General features: G+C 41.7%; 1 protein-coding gene across 4 annotated transcripts in view; it reads left to right on the forward strand.

The window, feature by feature from the left end:
• Positions 1–23,415, forward strand: part of TRIO (trio Rho guanine nucleotide exchange factor) — a 375,250-nt gene that overhangs the window by 119,125 nt on the left and 232,710 nt on the right. For all 4 annotated transcript variants that reach the window (XM_070056594.2, XM_070056595.2, XM_070056598.2 and 1 more), the window contains exon 2: positions 9,406–9,480. In XM_070056594.2, coding sequence (XP_069912695.1) covers positions 9,406–9,480 — 75 coding nt within the window. The remainder of the gene's footprint in view (positions 1–9,405; positions 9,481–23,415) is intronic.

Consider the following 23,415-nt stretch of genomic DNA (forward strand, 5'->3'; position numbering starts at 1 on the left):
ATAAATCTGAGAGAAAGAAACCCAGAGGTTTATTTAAAAAAAAAAAAAAAAAAAAACTCAGAGGAGCATGGCTGCCCCATAGGCATGCAGGGCCCTCTTCTCAGTGCTCTTTGTTCTGGTGATGCAAGGTTTCCTGCCTGTCAGGAGGCAGGAATAACCCAGTCTCCATTACCTTCTCTGTTCTGTGTTTTTCTCTCTGCTTCTGCTGAAGCTGTTTGGCTTCTCTTCTGCCCTTGGCCTGCTATGGACATCTCTCTCTTCCACACTGCACAATCCTTCACCTGTCAGAACATTGTCTATTCTTACACCCCTGGCCCTTGTTTTTGAGACCCAGTGGCTGTGCATACCACATAGCTGACCCCCCAGGATGTTGCTTTACCACACAGACTGAGTTCCACAAGGGCTCTCCATGACACTCCTGCCCCTTGCGGGGCTAATCCATGTTCTCTGAGTGCAGTTTTTAACCTTCCTCTGAAGTTGACAGCTTATCTACCCCCCTATTCCTTACATAATAACCAAAAATGATACTATGTAAAGGAAAAGTAGAATTAATAACTTTATTTTCCAGAACCTTTTACAGAATATGATTGTGCCCTGTAGTTTTATAAAAATGAATGTAGCCACGAATTTTTTTCTTTTCTGATTTCACAGAGGTTAAAGGTGTGAAAATATTTGAAATGTTTGGTATTGTGATTTAACAGGATTTTTAGGTTAGTCAACCTTTATTGATTTGCTAGATTATGACATCATTTGGCTACAATGATCAAATTATGTCAGCTGTATCACTCATTCATCTGATTAAAACTAAATTTCTAAACAGTTTCCTGAGAGACTTCTTATGCAGAACAGGTCTTTGTAGTAGGTCAGCATCACAGAACCCTGTATATGCACATAAATGCATGTGCCTGTGTGTATGTGTATGTAGACTAGGGTGGGGGTGATCAGGGTCCCAGAATACCCAGCCTTGGGGAGCTTCACCAACAGACAAATGTGTATGTGTTCTTTATTCTGGCACAAGACAAACAGGAGGTTAACTTTCCTCTGTAAATAGCTGCTGGTCCCTGGGGATGCAAAGATGATACATGATTCCTCTTTGATTTTTGGGATTATAACAAGGTAATCTCCTTTTGTATTAGCACTACTTTGATTATTGAAGTATCCCCTTCTGTTGGTTTATTATGCTTTTTAACTAACTTGCAGTTCACAGTTAATGAAGGTTTAAATTTTAAAAACATTTATTTTAATAGATATGTATTAACTTAAAAACATTTTGGTTACAATCTTTTTGGTTATTTTAGCTTGTTCTTGGTATTCTGTTGATAAGACATTAAAAGCCAAAGCTGTTTTAAGTTGAAATTCCTTTACTGCCCTGCAAACATATGCTACCATTTCTTTCTTAAAAGTAAGACTGTTGGTTCTTAAATCATGTGAAGTAATAATTAATCCATCAGAAGGTTATTATAGCCATAAAGGTTATAAGTAAAAGTTAAAATGCTATGCCATGAAACCTATCCATATTCTTGTGTGATGGTGAACATGTGTATATTCCTCATATAAGTACTTTATTCATTTTATATGTGTGTTATAAGTGCATGTTATGGTTATATATTTATATAAAAATAATACAAGCATTGCAATATGTTTATTTTTTAAAACACATAGTAGTAAAAATGACAGTTATAGCCTTGACTCTATAACCTTGCATCACTCCTCCCTTTATCATGTTTGTAGAAGATCAAGGCTAAAGTTCTTCCTTCCCACGCATCCCTCGTCTCCATGCTTGCACAACTGAAGAGCTTCACAGTGCGAACCCGGAGCAGCCGGGTGCTGCCGCTCCCAAGCGTTGAGCAGAATCCTGCGGGCTGCATCGAAGCGCCGACCTGAGAGGGTGACGTCACCCCTCTGCGCCTGCGCATGCAGGGCGCGGGCCATGCGAGGGCGGCGCCGGCACCTTGGTTGCAGATTTATCGCCTGGCTCTTTGTGCTTTGAGTGCGTGTGTGCTCCGTTTCCCCAAATTAGCTAATGAGTACAATTTGGTAATTACCACCAAGACAGTACTGGTAGGAAGCCAGCTTACTGTCTACTGTTTTTTCTGGTTTCAAAGCACTTTCCTTTTTCATGAACACATTTTTATTACTGCTGCAACCTGTGTTTTTCTAAGTATAGGTCCCCCCCCCCCCCTTCAGTCTCTCTTTGGAACAGTCTCTCATTAGTAAATAGTTAAATGTGGCAGCTGACAGCCCCGTGAGAGCTCGGAGTGCGTGCAAGGGGCACGGTGGTCTGCGGAGGTGAGACAGGCAGCGTGGGCAGCGCAGAGTGCTGCTCTAACACCGTTTTCACTAAGAAACCCACGTGACGAGTTTATCTGAGCATTATGTGCAATTTCAAATTACTACTGCCTGCCTGGGACAGATGTGGATTAAAACACTAACCTGTATATTAGCTTAACATTTAAACCTTTAATTTATTTTTAAAGTCGTCTGATTTTTTTTTTTTTTCCACTTCTGTAAAACAGACCTTTGGGATGATATGTAGCCTGAAGCCTTTTCTCATGGTGAAAATATTTCTATGGCACTTTGTTTCCTTTTAAATAAGTGTGTATGTGTGTGTGTGTGTGTGTGTGTGTGATATCTTTTTTCTTTTAAATGTAATACCATGGAAATGACTAAAATGAGTGACCATTCTGATCCTTGTGACTAAATTAGAAAGGTATTTGTCACCATAGCAATGCAGCATCTCCTTGGAGAGTCTCAGGAAAAAAAATGAGTAATTGATTTGACCAGTAGGGTATTAGTAGTTGAAGTTCCAGACCATTGATTCAACCAAAAGGTTTCCACTGCTGAATAACTCCTCTTAGGGCAGAAAGGTTGGTTTTCTTTTCTTTCTTTTTTTTTTTTTAATAAGTATAAATCATAACAGTTTTTACAAATCTAAAATAGAAAATGCCAAAGAATTTGGGAGTGCTTAAGTGGGGGTCAGGGGCAAAAGATTGGAGTAGTTGGTTTGTTCGTTCACTCATTCATTTCTCTACCTTGCCATTCCATATTAATTGAACACCCTGTGCATTAACCTGTCATAGGCTTCTGGAATACAGCTTGGAACAAAACAGACGTGTCCTCTGGCAAATTGGTTAATTTGGAGAGATTAAGACAGTCCACTTGATGGGCAACACAATGTTTATTGTCTTAGGAAATTGGATGTTGTAGTGCAGTGAGTTAAGCCATTACTTGAGGTGCTCCTATCTCATAACCAGGTGTCTGGTTCCAGTCCCGGCTGCTTGCTCAGCCTCCGATCCAGCTTCCTCCTGGTACCTTGGAAGGCAGAGGATGATGACTGGAATATTTGGGTCTCTGCCGCCAGGTGGGAGACTCTGGTGTAGTTCTTAGCTCCTGGTTCCAGATGGCTTAGGCATTTAGGGAGTGAATCAGCAGGTGGAAGATATCTCTGTCTGTCTCTCTGTCACTCTGCCTTTCAGGAATGATTTGAGAGCAGGGGCTTAACATTCTCAGATTAACATGCTACTTCATATTATTGTATATGCTGACTTTGGGGTTGGGATGTTTTTAATATAAATATACTGAAATCTTCAAATTTATTTCTTTTAGGGAAAGGTGATTTCGTGTGTGTGTGTGTGTGTGTTGACACATTTCTTTTCAGTTAATAATTATAGAAATCCTATTTTTTAGAATCCAAGTCTGATTTCCCCAATAGCATTTTACAAATATTGGTATAAAGATCTGAAGAGTAATGGCAGATATTATCTGTGAGTGTTCAAAACACATTCACTGTAGCCTTGACTAACTCCATTCTGTGCTGTGCTCATTGTCCCCTGAAGCTAGCATTTCATTAAAATCTTCACTGGTTTCTCCATCTCATGTAGTGAAATTTATTTTCAATTATAAAAGAATTCACTCTTTCTGCATGCTTTACTATGAGCTCTATATAATTAAAAATTTTGCAATTAAGAAAATGGGTACAGCTAAATATTCCCTATTGTTGGTTGTTTACTGTTATCTCCTTTCAAGTTGCCCTTTTTTCTACCCTTTGTCTGCATCCTCTTCTAATTTTACCAACATTCTCTTTCTGGCACCTGCATCTACCTATTAATATAATGATAACCCCACTTGGAATCACTTAGATGCCTGGTCTGTGGCCCAAAGGCAAGGTTTGGAACCTTGGAAGCAACTCTCCAAGATGCAGTTCACTGTTCTTTAACTTCTGTGTGCTCATGGGCAGAGTGAGTGCTTCCAGGCAACAGTCATGCAGAGCACCATGTGCTTGCTGTCGTTCTAACAGGAACCACAGCTAGATCCTTTAATGCAGAACCCAGAAAGCATTAGGAGTTGAGTCTTATCTGCTGTGTAATCTGAAATCACTGGAATAGCACAGAAGCCATTTATTTTTAACTTTGAAAAACATTTTTTATAGCCACATATTCTGTTTTATAAATAACTCTCCAGGGCATGGAACAGAACCTGCCTTTTTAATCTGAGGAACTTTCATGGTGGGGTTCTTCCTGCTTTTCATCGAAAGTTACATGATATATTTAATCTGGTTTTAGTATTTAAATGTGCTTACTGAGTCCTCTGCTTATTGGCTAAGTTTTTTAAACTTAGGTGACCATTATAGCCACAAATTCTAATTTTTTTGTGTGCCTTTATATTTCTGCTATCTTTTTTGTATTTTAGAAGTTTTATTGACAATTTAAATCAAGTTACATCTCTTTTATTGTGCTAGATTCAACAAAAACATTGCATTGAAACTGTTGAGAATTTATGTTCTAGTCCATATTTGGACATATTTATGTCACCATAAAAAAGCAACACCTTTCCATACTAATTTGTCATTGATCCATGCCTTTCCTGCTCTAAAAAGACTGTTACTTGATTTGGAGAGGAAATTGAAGAACTGGTAGGCTAGAAGAACTTCAGATGTAAGAGAGCAAAGGTAAGGCCACATGTGTCTGTGGCTCATAGAGGGCATAGAAAATTGAGGTTTTCATCGTTAAGTTTTGTTTTCAAGTAAGTATGATAGCCTTCCTGAAAGGTGGCTTGCAGTATGGCAACCCTAACTTGGGTCATCCACCATCATGGGTATCAGTAAAGAGGAATGATTCACAAAGTCAGCTGTGATAATCAAGAATAGTTTTGGAATTCTTGTGACTCAAGCCACATACTAACGGTACTATGATTAGGACATTCTTTTTGGTCAGAGTTGTGTAACTCACAGATGGAATTCTGTTTCTGCAGTGTAGGAGCCTAGGACTGCAGTTAGTGATGACTGTTCTCTGGCCAGGGCACATGTAGGCATGGACTTGTGTGAATCACATGTATTTTTGTCATCTGAGCAAGAAAAGAGGAATCTTTTCAAATACCTGTAGATTTGATACCTTATGTATCTATAGCTTCTAGTATTTCTATTATGTCTCCTCCTCATTTGTCATAATCCTATAGCACTTTCTGCTATTTATTTATTTTTATTTATTTATTATTATTTTTTTTGACAAGCAGAGTGGACAGTGAGAGATAGAGAGAAAGGTCTTCATTTACCATTGGTTCACCCTCCAACGGCCGTTGCGCCCGGTGCACTGCCCTGATCCGAAGCCAAGAGCCAGGTGCTTCTCCAGGTCTCCCATGCGGGTGCATGGCCCAAGCACTTGGGCCATCCTCCACTGCACTCCTGAGCCACAGCAGAGAGATGGACTGGAAGAGGGGCATCTGGGACAGAATCTGGCGCCCCGACCGGGACTAGAACCCTGTGTGCTGGCACCACAGGCAGAGGATTAGCCTATTGAGCTGCGGTGCCGGCCACTTTCTGCTATTTATAAAACTTCCCATAGGGGTGGTGAAGATTTTTTTTAAGATTTATTTTTATTTATTTGAAAGGCAGAGTTAGAGAGGAGGAGAAAGAGAGAGAGAGAGAGAGAGAGAGAGAGAGAGAGAGATCTTCTATCTGCTATTTATTCCTCAGATGGCTGTAACAGCCAGGGCTGGGACAGGCCACAGCCAGGAGCCCAGAGCTTCTACCAGGTCTTCCACATGGATGTAGGTGTCGCTCCCCGTCTTTGTGGAGGAACGACACAGGACCCTGCGTTGTTCTTTCGTCTGCTCGGCCCTCCCTGGGTTTGCTGCTGGTTCTTCCCGGGTTGGCTACCGTCCCTTCCACCTCCGTGGAAGGGCGGTTCCCCCTAGCCACTTTCCCCACTTCCGCAGGGGAGCGGCACACCGCCGACCGGCTCTCTCGGGGGCTGCACAGGTGTTCCTCTTAGATGTTCCTGGTGCATGCCGTCTCTCTCCTCCTTTATAGTCCTCTTCCACCAATCCCAACTCTGCTACCCACACGCCGAGTACGCTGCTCTCCTCCAATCAGGAGCAGGTCCTGCTGTTTATTGGTTGAACTGGAGGCAGCTGTGCGGAAGCTGTTTACTTCTCTCCCAGCGCCATATTGTGGGAGAGCAGATGCATAGAATAAGTCTTAATTCCAGTAACTTAGTCTAGTCCGAGTTGCTCCCCACAGTAGGGGTCCAGAGACTTGGACCATCTTTCTCTGCTTTCCCAGGTGCATTAGCAGGGAGCTGGATCAGAACTGGAGCAGCCAGGTCTTGAACTAGCCCCTATGTGGAATGCTAGTGTAGTAGAGGCTTGACCCACTATGCCACAATGCCAGCTCCAGGAGTGAGTGCTTAACCTAGAAGTTAAGACACCTGATTCTTACATCAGAGTACTTGGGTTTGATTCCATGCCCAGTTTCTGACTCTAGCTTCCTGCTAATGTGCACCCTGAGAGGCAGTTGTGATAGCTCAAGTAATTGGTTTTCTGCTATTTTCCTCAGTGATTATATCGTGTTCCTGTCTCTTAGCATCGGCCCCAGCACAGCCCCATCTATTGTGGCCATTTAGGTACTAAACCATATATGAAAGTTCACTCTCTTCCCAAATAAATAAATAAAATTTCCATAATATGCCTTGTTTTATAGGTATTTCTTTTTATTTTATTTTAGATTTATCTTATTTATTTGAAAGAGTTACAAAGAGAGAGAGATCTATCATAAACCAGCTCACTCCCCAAATGACTGCAGTGGCCAGGCCGAAGCCAGAAGCCAAGAACCTCATCTGGATATCCCACACGCTTATAGGAACCCAAGGATTTGGGCTATCTTCTACCTTCCCAGTGCATTGGAAGGGAGCTGGATTGGGAGTGAAGCAGCCAGAACTCAACTCGGTGCCCAAATAGGATGCCTGTGTTGCAGGTGGCAGCTTAACCTGTCATGCCATAGCCCCTATAGGCGTTTATGGGTCTTTGAGGGCCTCTGAGGAGCATTTTTCCTCTGCATTTAACAAGTGCCATTCATCTCAGATGAAATCAGCATGGACTCAGTCTTTGTAGGCACATCCAGTGAATTATCATGACTGACGGTGAATTGGTGAGACTGGATTGCCTCCATTCAAGAGTTTTGAAGGAACTTGAGGATGAAATTGCAGAATTCCTGGCTCAGACGTTTGGCCTTTTATAAATAGCTACTGATTTCAAAGCTTGGTGGGTTGCCAGTGCAAAGCATGGTGCATTGGAAAGGAAGTGGCCTGGTGATCTGAGCTTTCTCGAGTGCATCTGTAACCTGACAAGGCACTGCCACTCAGCACTGCAGAACCTCAGGGCCTTCAACAGAATGTGTTTTGCTGCAAAGTCTGTGATAATTGTCAGCGTCATAGTTAAATCTCATTAAACTGGGTTCTTTGTACACATAAAGGAAAGATTTACTTAAATCACACCATTACCTCACTAATTCTTTGCTTCTATGAATGATATGACATAGAGATTGGATTCTGTTATATTCTTCCCAGAGGTATTGATTTTACTGTTTATTTGTTTGCTTTAGCAGACAACTACTGATCCCAAACTACAAACTCTGTGGTATGAGCAGCAACTAGAATCTTGGTTCAGATGGTTAATCCATTAGCCCGGCTGCTGGAGCTTGCCGTGCATTTTCAGGCTTGGGGGATAGCAGAGATTTGGGCCAAGGTGATACACAAAATATGAGTCTCTTTTTCATTTCCAAGATTTCTCCTCTCCGTTTCAGCTGTTGAGGTAGCCTTGAGTGTGTCTTGCTTTTTCAACAACTCCATGTTGTTAACCTCAGCCTACAGCCCTAACAACAGCAAGTATACCCAGTATTATTTCCTTTTTCCAGGACTGTCTCCTTGCTTTTGGTCACTTTCCAGTGCTTTGAGAGGGTCATTGTGTTATCTGGGGTGAGGCTGGTGCAGGGGAAACTGCTTAGTGACACCAGGAGTAGATGACCACTGGTTTACTTTCAGTACTTTTCTTACTTTCTCACTCTGAGTTTATTTGTTGAATTTGTTGTGTTACCAAGCTCACAGTTAGGATGCTTTTCTTATACTATTTTGGGAAAAATAAAACAAAAACAAAAAAACCAGAAGAATGGGGATAGGGAAGTAGTCATTTATTTTTTTCTCTAGAGTTTGTTCTGCTGACAATAGTTTGGATGAGTGTCCCTGCATCTCTGTTAGAGGCCTTCAAGAGAAATATTGTCACTTAATTATGAGTATGAACATTTTTGAACCCAGATTCCCTTATAGATAATTAGCTTGGTGAACTGGACAGAACTTGATTGGGCTGCAAGAATTCTGTGTGCATAGGTGGACATTGACTTGGCCAAAATTGCCTGCTGCATGCTTTCTTTCCCACTGTAGTCCTGCTTGGTCTTCTGAGATATTGTGGGGCTTGGGGAGAGTTTGGTATTTGGTAAGAACAGGTCCTTGGCCACCGTGGAAGGTGGAGCAATACCCGACTGTCTTACCACATCAGCAATGATATTCCTCCTGGGGGCTTGACCCAGAAAGCCTAGAAGGAGAGATCCAAAGAGAGTGGTGGCCAGTCGCTGGCTATTTATAATCCCTTCCCTGTACTCAACTTCTGCTTATTTTTAACCACACTCTGAAGGCTGATAGGAGGAGGCATTGAGCTCCCCCTAGAGGGTTTAATGTGCCACAAATAGCAGTTTTCACAAAGCAGTGTTGCCGTTTTCTTTGCCAGTGTCTAAATTAATCTGCAAGATTAAAATGAAGATTTGGTAAATGATCTGGACTGATTTCATATCCTGTTTTGTTGAGAATGAATCTTTGTGGCTAGAAATGGCTGGGAGCCTTTTGGGGACACCAGGCTGTGCGTTTGTGCATACCTCATCACTCAGCACTAAAATAAAAGAGTTCTGTGATGAGAGACTGTTCTTCATAAGCTCTTAACGTTTTCATGTGGTGAGTCAGTCATTTAAGCTGACTGAATGGGTGTGAAGAAAGTTGGTGTGTTGGCATCTGATAGAATGGTTAAGAAATCCAGTGTCACTCAAGCAACTCAGTAATTTTATTTTCTCCTTATATTTTTCAGGGTTTCGAAAAAATGATGAAATGAAAGCTATGGATGTGTTGCCAATTCTGAAGGAAAAAGTTGCATACCTTTCAGGTAAACTTTCTAATCTGCTTTATCTTCCTGCTGCGACACAGTGTCAGAGTTTGACATACTATACCAGCTCCTCTGCCACCACATAGAACATTTCATTAGATTTTACCTGCTTTATTGTTATGGCATTTTCCTGACAAGTTGGTGTCTAGTCATAAGTTAGGTAGATTTGGTGATGAAAATGTGTCACTCATTCAGCATTTAGCTATTTTGCACTAATGAGTTAAGTAAAACAATTGGCTTTTAGAATTCAATCATCTTAAGCAAAGATGGTGAACATATGACCGAATATGATTGTGCCCTGCCTCTTGTCCTGTAGTTCCTGTTGCCTCCTCTCTGGGGAGGGGAAGAAGCCTGCTTACCTTTGAGTAAGCCCCTGCTTAGGGGCTGTCTGGTCCTGGGGTTACCAGAACCCATGCATGAACCATAAAGTCCTAGAGGTAGCAACAAAGCTGAGTCCTTACTTCCTTGTAAAACCCACGCGTGGACCCTGTTCCTTTGCAGCACAGACACAGGTAGCCATGGGCTGTGGGGCACCTACCTACCTACTCCTCCTCTGTGCACAGGCACTTGGGTTTAGGCCTCACTTTCGGCTCCCTCCTTTAGAACTCCCACCCACAAGTGCACAAGCACACACAGCTACTGGTATTAATGACACCTTTTGGGCATGAGTCCACTGATTCCAAAACAAAGGTTTACAGAACTTTCCGCTGTGTTTTAGCAGGAAGTAAATCTATAGATTGCCCCATGCTTTTAGACAGTCTTCCTAGATGTGTTTCCCTTGATAAATTTTTATCTCTCTCAGGCGGGCATAATATTACTGATCTGACGCATCCTCTTGAACACATTTCATCTTAATTTGTAACACTGTTAGCTGCTTTTATATGTTTTATATGTCCTTTGGGCATGGGTTACTGGTATATATTTAGGATGTCGTTTCCTAGGTGTTTTGCTAATCTTGATATGCTTCTTGTCCAGCAGTGTTTCTTGGCCCCTAGCAAATAATATTTGATGAATTTGCAGAAGTAAATCTAATTTGCCACACATTTGGAAGGTAACTAGTATAATAGAAGAGTCTAAGAAGTACATGATAAGAAGAAAGTGCTTTAAATTATTGGAAATGCATGGTAAAGATTAAAAAAATAAATAACCTCCTGCCTTATAACATACTGAGTTGTTTTTTGTTTTAAGATTTATTTATTTGAAAGACAGAGTACAGAGAGGCAGAAGCAGAGAGAGACAGATATTCCATCTGCTGATCCACTCACCAAATGGCCACAATGGCCAGAGCTGGGCCCATCTGAAGCTGGGAGCCTGGAGCCTCCTCCGGGTCTCCCACATGGGTGCAGGGGCACCAAGACTTGGGCCATCTTCTACTGCTTTCCCAGGCCACAGCAGAAAGCTAGATTATAAGTGGAGCAGCCAGAACTCAGAACTGGCACTCACATCAGATGCCAGCACTGTAGGTGTGGCTTTACCCAGTACGCCACAGCTTCAGCCTGATACACTGAGTTTTAAAAGTACATTTATTTGTTGTTTTGTAATCATTTACTCGCAAACTGTGTAATAGGGACTTGTGTCAATATTGTGAACTCCTGATTTCATGGTTTATGATAAATTTAAAGTTAATATCATTAGAAAGCTCTACTTTTACATATTAGAATTTTCTGTAAGGAAGGCTTAAAAAATGCTGATTCCACATGTTTATCAATTTTTAAAAAAAAGATTTATTTATTTATTTGAAAGAGTTACACAGAGAGGAGAGGCAGAGTAAGAGAAAGGGAGAGAGAAAAAGAGAGAGGTCTTCCATCCGCTGATTGACTCCCCAACTGGCCACAATGGCTGGAGCTGTGCTGATCCAAAGCCAGGAGCCAGGAGCTTCTTCTGGGTCTCCCATGCGGGTGCAGGGGTCCAAGGACTTTGGCCATCTTCCACTGCTTTCCCAGGCCATAGCAGAGAGCTGGATCAGAAGTGGAGCAGCCAGTCTTCAACTGGCGCCCATATGGGATGCTGGCATTGCAGGAGCTGTCACAGCGCCGGTCCTGTTTATCAGTTTTTATTTTAATGTTGGGTCTGTGATGAGAGCACCATTCCTTCCATTTCCTCTTGTGTTTCTAAACCTCTTGTTCTATTTCTTAATGTGAGCACTTGTAGAAGAACACATAAAGAGAAGTGAAGGTTAAATTTGCTATTTTTTATTTGTGTCCATTCTTTTATTAGGCAGTAATACAGGCTTTATTAGCAATAATATTTTAATCTGTCACAACTAAAACTCTCTACATCCTAACTAACCAGAGAAATAAAATCAGTCTTTCACAGTTTTTCATACATCTTTTAAAAACCTTAAATTTTGCAGAGTTAATTAGAGTTGGATACCTTTGATGGGAAGGGAAGTTTTTCAGTTGCTGCAAATTAAAATGCAACTGTTTTAAAATACTAGTAATAGTAGTATTCCACCAGCTGTATTGGCCATGTGATGTGAGTAGATGCTGCCACACTTCTGTTCTCTTGCCTCATTTACCACCAGAATTGGCAAGCTGAATTAGCATGAGCTCATTACTGATTATCTTAGGCTTATTGTTGTCTTCATTAGGAATGGAAAAGGAGGGAAAAAACATAAAATTAAGAAGAAATTGATTACATGGGTTTTTTTTGAAAAAAGTTATGAAGAAATTCATTATTTGGTTTTTTTTGAGAGGTAATTTTTAACCTCTGACTCCATTTTTCTTTGTCTTTATTATTAAGATATAATTCACATAACATAGAATCTGCCTTTGCAGAATGTGTTGACTGAGTGGATTTTAGCATATTTACAAGGTTGCACAGCCATCACTCCTAATTCCAGAATGCTTCATTACCTGTCAGAGAACCCCATACCTGCTCCCCCTTCCCCCAGCCCAGGAAACCACTAATGCGCTTTCTGCTCTGACCTCATTTAGAGAACACTGGGGTACCTTTAGAAAGCTCTCCATGGGAATGGCTTGTAGTAATTAAATCTGAGTGGAATAGCAGATCAAAAGATTCGTGATTCTAAGAGATATCTGTTAGGTGAAGATGTCTTAAAAAAACAGAATTGCTTCAATTTAATATTACTAATCCTTTGTTCCACCTCTAGGTATTTTAAAAAGTAATCTTTGCAGTTAAGATAACAACAGACTAATTCTTCCATTTAGTATGCATTGGATGAGGTTAGATGGCACCTCTGACGCCATGATTGAAGCCCGAGGATGCTATGGTTTGAATGTGTCTTCTCCTGTGTGAACCTCTGGGATGGTGGTGAGGATTGGAGCTGTTAAGGGGTGGTTGGGTGATGAGGGCTCTTCTATTGTGAAGGGCATTAAGCTGCTTTAAAGGAGCTTCACACTGCCCTTTCTTCCGTGTGAGAAGGACACTGCATTCTTGTCTTCTCTCTGGAGGATGCAAGCCTCCCTAGGGAATGGAGCCTGCCAGTGCCTTGACCTTGCGCTTCCAGCCTCCAGCACCATGGCAAATACATTATCCAATCTGTGGTATCCTGTTACGGCAGCATGAATGGGCTAAGAGGGTCAGTAATACAAGTGTCCTGAGGTTTGCATTCAATAGCAGTTGTATATAATGTCCACTACTACATGTGGTCCTATGCTACAAAGGTTTGGGTCAGACAGAACTCCAAAACAACCACCAGAATTCAGAACACTGTCATTTTTGGGAAACAGTTTTTGGAGGCACATTTGAGCATGCAGAAGGAAAGAGAGCATTGTGAGGATTTCCTTAGCCCTAGCTCACTTTAGAAGTCTTGGTTCTTCTACCCTCCTGCTTACTCTTCTTTGCTCTGGATAATTTTGAAGTAAATTCCAGATCCTATGCCATTTCTTTTATAAGTATTTGGAATATATCTCAAAAAGATTTAAAAAAAAACTCACAATACCATTAACAGTACCAAGATATTGTGTAGTGGCTCTTTAATATCATAAAAAGCCAGTCAATATTCACATTTCACTACTTAGCTCTCTCTTTTTTTAAAAACAGGTTATCATTGCACTTGATTGAGATGGTTGATAAGTCTCTTTTTTCCCCAAAGAAACCTTTTATTTAATGAATACAAATTTCATAAGTACAACTTTAGGAATATAGTTATTCTTCCCACCATACCCACCCTGTCATCCATACTTCCACCTTTCTTCCTCCCTCCCTCTCCCTTTCCCAGTCCCATTTTCCATTAAGATTCATTTTCAATAACTTTGTGCATAGAAGACCAACTCTATACTAAGCAAAGATTTCAACATTTTACACACATACATACATACCCCACTTATTTGAGAACAAGTTGTACAGTTAACTCTCATAATACTACTCATTAAGGACAGAGGTCCTGCATGGGAAATTAGTGCACAGTGACTCTTGTTAATTTAACAATTAACACTCTTATGTATGATGTCAGTGGTCTTCCAAGGCTCTTGACATGAGCTGCCTAGGCAATGGAAGCCTTTTGAATCCACAAACTCCATCAGTATTTAGACAAGGCCGTAAGCAAAGTGGTAGTTCTCTCTTCCCTTCAGAGAAAAGTACATCCTTCTTTGATGGCCACTTCCTTCCACTGGGGTCTCACTCACAGAGATCTTTCATGTAGGACATTTTTTTTGCTGCAGTGTCTTGGCTTTCCATGCCTGAAATGCGCTCATGGGCTTTTCAGCCAGACCAGGGAGACTTAAAGGATTCTGAGGTCAGAGTGCTACTTAAAGTGATTGTCATTCTGTAAGTCTGCTGTGTGGACTGTTTCCCAGGTTAGAACATTGTCTCCTTTTAAATTCTATATATTATTATTACCAGACGCTTGATCCTATTTATATCATCACTTTAACACTTAATCCTATCTATATATTCACTTTAACACTTAAGATGGCATTTTTACCACCAAGCTTAATGGGATTTAGGGTCCCATGGAAAGTTTTTAATCTGCACACTTAGAAGTAAGTTTGGGGCTGGCGCTGTGGTGTAGCAGGTGAGGCAGCCATCTGCAATACTGGCATCCCATATGGGCGCCGGTTCGAGTCCCGCCAGCTCCACTTCCAATCCAGCTCTCTGCTATGGCCTGGGAAAGCAGTGGAAGATGACCCAAGTTGTTGGGCCCCTGCATGCATGTGGGAGACCCAGAGGAAGCTCCTAGCTTTGGATCAGTGCAGCTGCAGCTGTTGTGGCCATCTGGGGAGTGAACCAGAGGATGGAAGACCTCCCTCTTTCTCTCTGCCTCTGCGTCTCTGTAACTCTGCCTTTCAAATAAATAAATAAATATTTTTTTTAAAAAGAAGTCTGTAAGAATGTATGCAGAACTATACAGCTTTACAGTCGACTCTTCCTCCTTGCTGTTGTTAGATGAGGAAGCCAATTATTTTCTGTAGATTACCCTATGTTCTGATTTTTACTGTTTATGTCCCTGGGTGGTCATTTAACATGCACTGAGTAGCTCCTGAACACTCTTAAAGTTTGATCAGACTGGGCTTAACTTCCAGGGAATGGGGTAGAGTATGAATGGGCAGTGTTTTTTGCCTCTGGCGGGGAGTGTTACTGGGAGAGTCTGGCTGTCTTTTTTTACCACATGAAGCAGTTACTCATGGTCATTGCTCAGATCTGGTATTTTATTAGGGCTGTAAAATGGTGATAATCTATTTATATCCTTTTTCTGTCATTTATTGACTTGGGTATTTGATGGAGAAAAATGCCCCCTTCTCACTTCCTTAGTTACTCTGAGAATACGGTTAGTGTAGGCAAAGCAAGATAACTGATGTACTCTTATCCTTTACAGACCAGTGAAAAGTGACCACTAAGTTTTTTTTTTAATATATCATTTAAAACTCATGCTTTTAAATATATCTAAAGTGTTTTGATTCATTGCACACTTTTTTCTCTTTGGAGATTAAGATTTTTCTGATCTCTGGCCAATGAACACTTCTTCAAATTGGTTCCTGAGTCCTTTGGGGCACCATAGTAATCCAACTTCCTTGTTTGCTGTTGTGACAAAATATTTCAGGACTATAGTTTATGTGTCCTGCTCCCTATCTGAAACCAGCATTTCTGTAAAAAAAAAAAGTGAGGAACTTTTTTTCTGCCATAGGCTGTTTGGATATTTATAATATCATTTGTAGGCGATATAAAATTATCAACTTAAAAAATTATCTGGCTGTAGATTTATTGAATTTCAAGGACTGCCTGTGGTTTCCCTGGTGGGACCAGACCAGATGATTTTGTGGGCCTTATATGGCCTGGAGGCTGGATGTTCCCCAGCCCTGCTCTAAAGAGACCTGGTTCTTTTGAATGAGAAATGGTGCAGGTTGCTAGGGATGCACATTGTTTCTGTGCCTCTGCAGTGGGCAGATTGACAGTATGTATAAGAGGAAACTTCAAAAAAATCTGTGAGAAATGGAATTAAAAGACAAGTTTATTATACAAAAAGTTTTGAAATCCATGCATATAAAGAAAATGTGTATTCTGCAAACATTATAGGTTTCAAGAATTTTGCACCAAAATAGTTTACTTTTTAATTTCATTTTTCCATAAGACTTTTTGAAGTACTTTTCTGTTGGTGTTATATGATGTGTGTGTGTGTGTGTGTGTGTGTGTATGTAAGATTTATTTATTTATTTGAAAGTGACAGTTAGAGGGATCTTCTATTTGCTTGTTCATTCCACAGTTGGCTGTAATGGCCAGAGCAGAGGCAGGCCACAGCCAGGAGCCAGGGGCTTCATCTAGGTCTCTCACATGGGTGGCAGGGGCCAAATGCTTGGGCCATCTTCCCTGCTTTTCCCTAGGCCACTCTTAGGAAGCTGAATCAGAAGTGGAACAGCTGAAATATCAGTCATTGCCCATGTAAGATGCTGGCATCACAGACTGCAGCTTTATCCACTTTGCCACAACGCTGGCCCCATACACTTTTTTAAATGAGAACTGATACCAGGACTTCATCTAAAATTTACAGTTCAAATTTAGAATTTATAGCTATTTTATTGTAAATCTTTGGTTTTATATTTTATCTTTTTCCTTAAGCTACAAATCTTAATTTCTATTCTTCGCAATGTAATTATTAACTTGGAATATTAATGTTATTATCATGGTATAGTTATAAAATATAATTTATATAGATACAAATGTGTGTGGTTTTTTGAGAGGACATCTGGGTGTATATCTTCACTCGGGTCATACAGTCTTAGTAGTAAATGTTAAAGCCACATGAAACAATTTCTCTCCATGTGCTACCAATATGGAACTCGGGTTCATTGGTTTCATGTTGCTTTACATTTTTAAGGTTTTTTTTTGTTGAGATTTATTTATTTATTTGAAAGGCAGAGTTACACAGAGAAGGAGAGGCAGAGAGAGAGAGAGAGACACAGAGAGAGAGAGAGAAAGAGAGAGGAAGGGAGGCATCTTCTATCCGCTGGTTCACTCCCCAGTTGGCCACAACGGCTGGAGCTGCACCGATCCGAAGCCAGGAGCTAGGAGCTTTTTCTGGGTCTCCCATGTGGGTGCAGGGGCCCAAGCACTTGGGCCATCTTCCACTGCTTTCCCAGGCCACAGCAGAGAGCTGGATGGGAAGTGGAACAGCTGGGACATGAACCAGCACCCATACGGGATGCCAGCACTGCAGGCAGCAGCTTTACCTGCTATACCACAGCGCTGGCCCCTACATTTTTAAGGTTTTTAAGAAAAAAAAAATTCCCTAATTTTGCTTCAGTATTAAGTAAAACACACTACTCTAGGATAGTAACAGAAAAAATTAAAAGATATGGTTAAAATTAAAAGGTATGGTTTAAAAAAGTAGTTTCTATTCTTGTGTTCTCTACCCTGTGCCTTCCTTCTCCTTTAGTAAACCTTTATTATAAATAAAAAAAGTTTCTGGTTTATTTCTTTTGCTTTTAAAAGGTGAGCAACTCTGTTGATTGATTTATCTGCTTTTTTTTGGCTATGAATTATTTATTTCCTGGGAAATTCCATCCATCACTGAATAAAAGATATCCAACATCTAACTCCAGAATCAATTTCAAACCCAGAAATCACATTCCTTTTATCTCTCATTTTAAATACTTCCACGTGCCTACTTCATTCAATAAATCTCCTTTTATACAAAGAATTTCAAAATAGAATGACCAGTCACTGGTTAGATGTGAGCTATGTAACCTGGGAGAATTTCCTATGCCCATCAATCTGTTGGGGTCTTTATACTCTCTGTAAAATTTCAGTTGAGTTGTTTTTTTAAGCTGTGTTGGTTCTTTGGCCCATTTAACCTCTAACTCTGACTCAGTTTTGGAAACATGGGACTGGAGTTCGGATGTTCCTCCTAAGTCGCAGTCCAATTGTTGCAGACAGGCAAAAGATAGAGGTTTCAGATTGTTCTTAACAGCCTCTCAAAAGCAGAAACCTGGGGTGTGCATTTGGTCTGATCCCACATCAGAGAACTTGGGTTCAAATCCCAGCTCTGGCTCCTGATTCCAGTACTCAGCTAACGTGGACCCTGGAGGCAGTGGTGGTAGCCCAAGTAATTGAGTTCCTGCCACCCACTATTGAGTTCCTAGTTCCCAGCTTCAGCCCAGCCTAGTCCAAGCTTTTGCAGGCATTCGGGAAGCGAACCAGCAAATGTGAGCTCTCTCTGTGTGTCTCTCTGCTTCTCAAAATAAATACTTTTTTAAAAAGTAAAAAACACAAAGCTGCAAACTCCGATTACTAGCCAGTGACTTCCCAGCTTAAATTCACTCCATATACTTGCCTCAGATTATGCCACAAAGTAGAAAAACTAAAATATACTCAGATTGTAACAAATGCTGCTTTCATTTGAAATCTAGATACTTGAAACTAAAAAACTATTTTGGTTATTTTCTATTTTCCCCTTTTCTCTGACTTTGCTGGCATAATTGTAAATGCTTACAACCAGTGAGCTTTCAGATGAGTGGAGTTCATTGGATAGTAGGGTACCATTGTCTTGGTTTTAGTTTAGTTAATGTATTTGCAAATGACTCACGATATTTGGGATAGACCCAATCCCTTTAAAACACAGATTAAATGACAGTGTATGACAACTATCTGTGTACTCAGTCAGGTTAGGTCATGGCACTGTGTGCGGGTGGTGAGTGGGGGAAATCTGTCACAATGCCTTCTGGAAAGTTTTTCCCCCTTCTGTACCTTCTAGCACATGAGCTAAAATGAGCAAGCATCAGCTCCTTTTGGATACGGTCAGCATCTAAGTCCAGGAGCACATGTGTTCACGCTCTTCTGCACAGGGCTGGTCTATGGGTTTTGTCATTGCAGAGGACCAAATGTCCATCCCATGCTTTAGGGAGATGTTGTGGAGGACACAAGCCAAGATGAAATGACTGGACTTCTTTGGCAAGTACTGCAGTGCCCTCTTGGGGCCATCCAGGCAGTGGAAGTGGGAGCAGCAGGATCAGAAGGTTTTCTTGATAACCATGTGCGTTGTAGAATGGGCCATATTATAGCAATATTTGCCTGATGTTTCAGGAATATGAAGTGGGGTCATGAGCCAGGTGCAGAGAAAGAAGGAGCTGTCACCAGGAATCTAGCTATCTTTCTGCATCCCAGCTTCAAACTGACTATTAGAGAAGACTGCTGCAGCCCAGCCTAGTCCTGTGGACTGCCTGGCCAGTTCATCTCCATGGTCGTCAGTGCCCCTCTGATGTCACACACCATCAGCAAGTTTAAAGAATGCAGATCATTGTGGTTCATGTAGGAGAGGTCTTCGGCATTGGGTGCCTTGATTGCCACATGGATACAGTCAACTACTCCTGTTACCCCTGGCATCCCTGCGAGCTGGTAGAATTCATCCTTCAGAGCTTTCACAGAGGCTTCATCAGCTGGAAAGCAAATGAACTGTGAGGTCCTTTCCAGAAGCCTTTCGGCAACATTGACAATGCAACGACTCATAGAGAATCATAGACTGATTCCAATAGCATCTCCCATCCAAGTCTGGAAGGACCCTGAGGCATGAAAGCCCAGTGCTGCATGGATCTGTGTTTTTGGGCTAATAACCCTGGATCGCTGAATAGATCTAGAAAGACTTGCTCCCAAGAGCCGTACTAAGTAATAAATGAACTGCTGAGGAAAACCATACATGGACATCAAGTATTCACCAGTAACATTATCCAGCTTAAAACAGCCCACTGTCCAGTGACCTCGGCCATAGAGCAAGAGATCAGAGTCCAGCACCATTATGGGTTTAGCCATGGAACACATGAGTGTAGTCTCTCCTATCTGCTACTTTTTCTGAACTCTTCCCAATGAAGATGTTGGTGCAAGAAGGTATTTAAGGTATTTAACTACCAGTTAAATGGTTCTGGCATTTATAAACCTCTCTGAGGATGCTGGGTTACCAGCCAACTCTTACCCATCTACTTTCATGCCCCCTTCTGTGAGGCATAATGTATTCCGTACCATTTTCTCAACCTTGTTGAGCTCATGTCAGAGACTGTTGTAGCCCTCAGCACACATAGTCCTGGCTTCTTTTCATGAAGTTGCGTATTACTCTGCTGTGTAAATAGAACACAGTTCACTGTTGATGGACATTTATGTTCCTCTTTTATAGTAGCATTTTAGGGAGCAAGATGAAAACCCACCCTTAATAACTGAGGCTGTGGACAATAAGGTGGGGTTTGGTACATGGAGATTTCCTGTCATAACTGACTGCTAACCTTAGTTCTTTTTTTTTTTTTTAACTTTTATTTAATGAATATAAATTTCCAAAGTATGGCTTATGGATTACAATGGCTTCCCCCCCATAACATCCCTCCCACCCGCAACCCTCCCCTTTCCCACTCCCTCTCCCCTTCCATTCATATCAAGATTCATTTTCGATTATCTTTACATACAGAAGATCAGCTTAGTATACATTAAGGATTTCAACAGTTTGCTCCCACACAGAAACATAAAGTGAAAAATAATAGATGATTTTTTAAATGATGATGAAATCAGATCAGACCTATTGTCATGTTTAATCCCAGTGAGAGTCAAGTTGGGAATTGCTAATTTATTTATTTATTTTTTTTACAGAAGATCAGTTTAGTATACATTAAGTAAAGATTTCAACAGTTTGCACCCCCATAGAAACACAAAGTGAAATATACTGTTTGAGTACTCGTTATAGCATTAAGTCTCAATGTACAGCACGCTAAGGACAGAGATCCTACATGAGGAGTAAGTGCACAGTGACTCCTGTTGTTGACTTAACAAATTGACACTCTTGTTTATGGCATCAGTAATCTCCCTATGCACCAGTCATGAGTTTCCAAGGCTATGGAAGCCTTTTGAGTTCTCCGACTCTTATCTTGTTTAGACAAGGTCATAGTCAAAGTGGAGGTTCTCTCCTCCCTTCAGAGAAAGGTACCTCCTTCTTTGAAGACCTGTTCTTTCCACTGGGATCTCACTCACAGAGATCTTTCATTTAGGTTTTTTTTTTTTTTTTCTTTTTTTTTTGCCAGAGTGTCTTGGCTTTCCATGCCTATGTGCTTTTCAGCCGGATCCGAATGGCTTTAGGGCTGATTCTGAGGCCAGAGTGCTGTTTAACCTTAGTTCTTTTTGTTTCCATTTTGCCAAGTGCTGCACCTTGTGGGAAGGGAACAGGGTACTTTCTGTCCATCTTTCACGTTCTCCTTAGCATCTAGCGCAGTGTGAGACACCAGACTGAGAAGCAGGGCCTGCTGGGGCCTTCCCATCAGGCCATCAAGAGTTCTTTTGGCATCTTCATGAGAAACATTCTGTGAGCCAATTTCTGGTTCTCAGGACCAGGCAAAGAGGAGAGCACATGAAAGAATGGGCTGGCCAGGTGTTTGGTTACTCTTGGAGTGGAAGGCTGGTGGGCATCCTCCTGACATAGTTGTATTATTTGATTGCACTCTTAGTAGACAATAGGCATCATTTCTCTCCAGAGCTTTCATCCGTAAGAGGTGCTTTTCATGGTCAGTGGGAGATGGACTGTGCCTGAAGGGTTGTTAGGAATAGTTCTTGGTGGTGCTTTACTCCACACACTGACCCTGGGGCCACAGAGAGAAAAGTAGAATTGGTGCATTAAAATCTTCATTGTACTCCTCAAAGTGCCTTCCTGCAAGTTCATTCTAACTAGAAGAAAGGTAGAGTTCTTAATTCATTCAAAGAAAAAGAGGTGACTGGATCAGACAGGGCCACATGGCTCAAGAAAGTCATCTGAAGCTTTCCATTTATTTAAGAGGAGGGAAATGGGGGTGGCACAGCAGTAACGATGCCCACCTCCAATATGGGACTGCCTGGGTTTGAATCCCAGCTCCCCTTCCAATTTCAGCTTTCTGTTGATGTACTTTCTGGGAGGTAGCAGGTGGCAGCTCAAGTAGTTGGGTTCCTGCCACTCATGTGAGAGACTCAATTAGAGCTCCTAGCTCTGGGCTTTGACTTAGGCCAGCCCTGTCCTTGCAGACATTTTGCTGAGAGAGAGAATACATTTCTACCTTTCAAATAAATCTTAAAAAATTACCAAGAGAAATGAGATAATTGGTTTTAAGACATCAATGTCAAAATAGGCATTTGTGGCCATAATGTAGGTCCTTTTCAGCCTTCTTTCTATTATCAAAATAAGCCTCAGTTCATTCAGTATCTGGTTTATTAGAATACTCATCAAGCACTTCCATGTTGAAGTTAACAAATACATAATAGTAGGTATTTTAGTTAATGTTTGGACTATGGAAGAAGAATGCATTCAGCAAATATTGAGTGCCTTTTACATACCAGTCTCCTAGTTGGCATTGAGGGAGAGCACAAGAGGACTTCAAAGAATTCATGGAAGAAGGAAATCATAAGTTTATTTTGGTATAAAACATTTTGAAATTAGTTTTTCAAAATAGACATTTTACATGAATTTTTGGAGGACCTCCTCATATACTAACATCAACAAATGAAACCAAAGTGCCTGCTCTAACAGAGCTTACTTTCTAAGCAGAGGAAACAGGCACACAAAAAGAATATATAAATTATATCATTTTCTAGTTGTTGAGAAGTGTTTTAGAGAAATAAAATGGGCTATTGAAGAGGGAATGTAGAAGTGATGCAATATTTATATGAATTGAGAGAGACAGAGCAAAAGGTCTTCCTTCCGTTGGTTCACCCCCAAAATGGCCGCTACAGCCGGGGTGTTGCGCTGATCCGAAGCCAGGAGTCAGGTGCTTCCTCCTGGTCTCCCATGCGGGTGCAGGGCCCAAGCACTTGGGCCATCCTCCACTGCCTTCCCGGGCCACAGCAGAGAGCTGGACTGGAAGAGGGGCAGCTGGGACAGAACCGGCGCCCCAACCAGGACTAGAACCCGGTGTGCTGGCGCCGCAGGCAGAGGATTAGCCTAGTGAGCCACGGTGCTGGCCGAAGAGAGCAACCTTTACCCTCCCCACACTGGCTCACTCCACAAGTACCTGCAACAGATGGGGCTGGACTAGGGCCAAAGCAGGGCACCAGGTCACAGTACAGATCTCCCATATGGATAGTAGGTACCCCCACCATCACTGCTGCCTCCCAAATTCTGTATTAGCAGGAAGCTAGACTCAGGAGCCAGAGGCAGATATCCATCCCAGGCACTCTAATTTGGGATGTTGTCTTAACTAATGTCATAACTGCTAGCTCATCCCTCTTCCTGCTTTTTCATCAAGGCAGCATTTGGCTAGGGGATAATTTTACTGAGCTGTGTTAGAATATAGATACAGGGGCCAGCACTGTGGCTCACTTGGCTAATTCTCTGCCTGCAGCGCTGGCACCCCGGGTTCCAGTCTCAGTTGGGGCGCCGAGTACTAGTCCCAGTTGCTTCTTTTCCAGTCCAGCTCTCTGCTGTGGCCTGGGAGGGCAGTGGAGGATGGCCCAAGTGTTTGGGTCCCTGCACCCACATGGGAAACCAAGAGGAAGTACCCAGCTCCTGGCTTCGGATTGGCGCAGCACCGGCCATGGCGGCCA

Source organism: Oryctolagus cuniculus, chromosome 14 (assembly GCF_051225735.1).
Source record: "Oryctolagus cuniculus isolate XC-2025 breed Fujian yellow rabbit chromosome 14, ASM5122573v1, whole genome shotgun sequence".
In the NCBI taxonomy this organism is placed as follows: Eukaryota; Metazoa; Chordata; class Mammalia; order Lagomorpha; family Leporidae; genus Oryctolagus; species Oryctolagus cuniculus.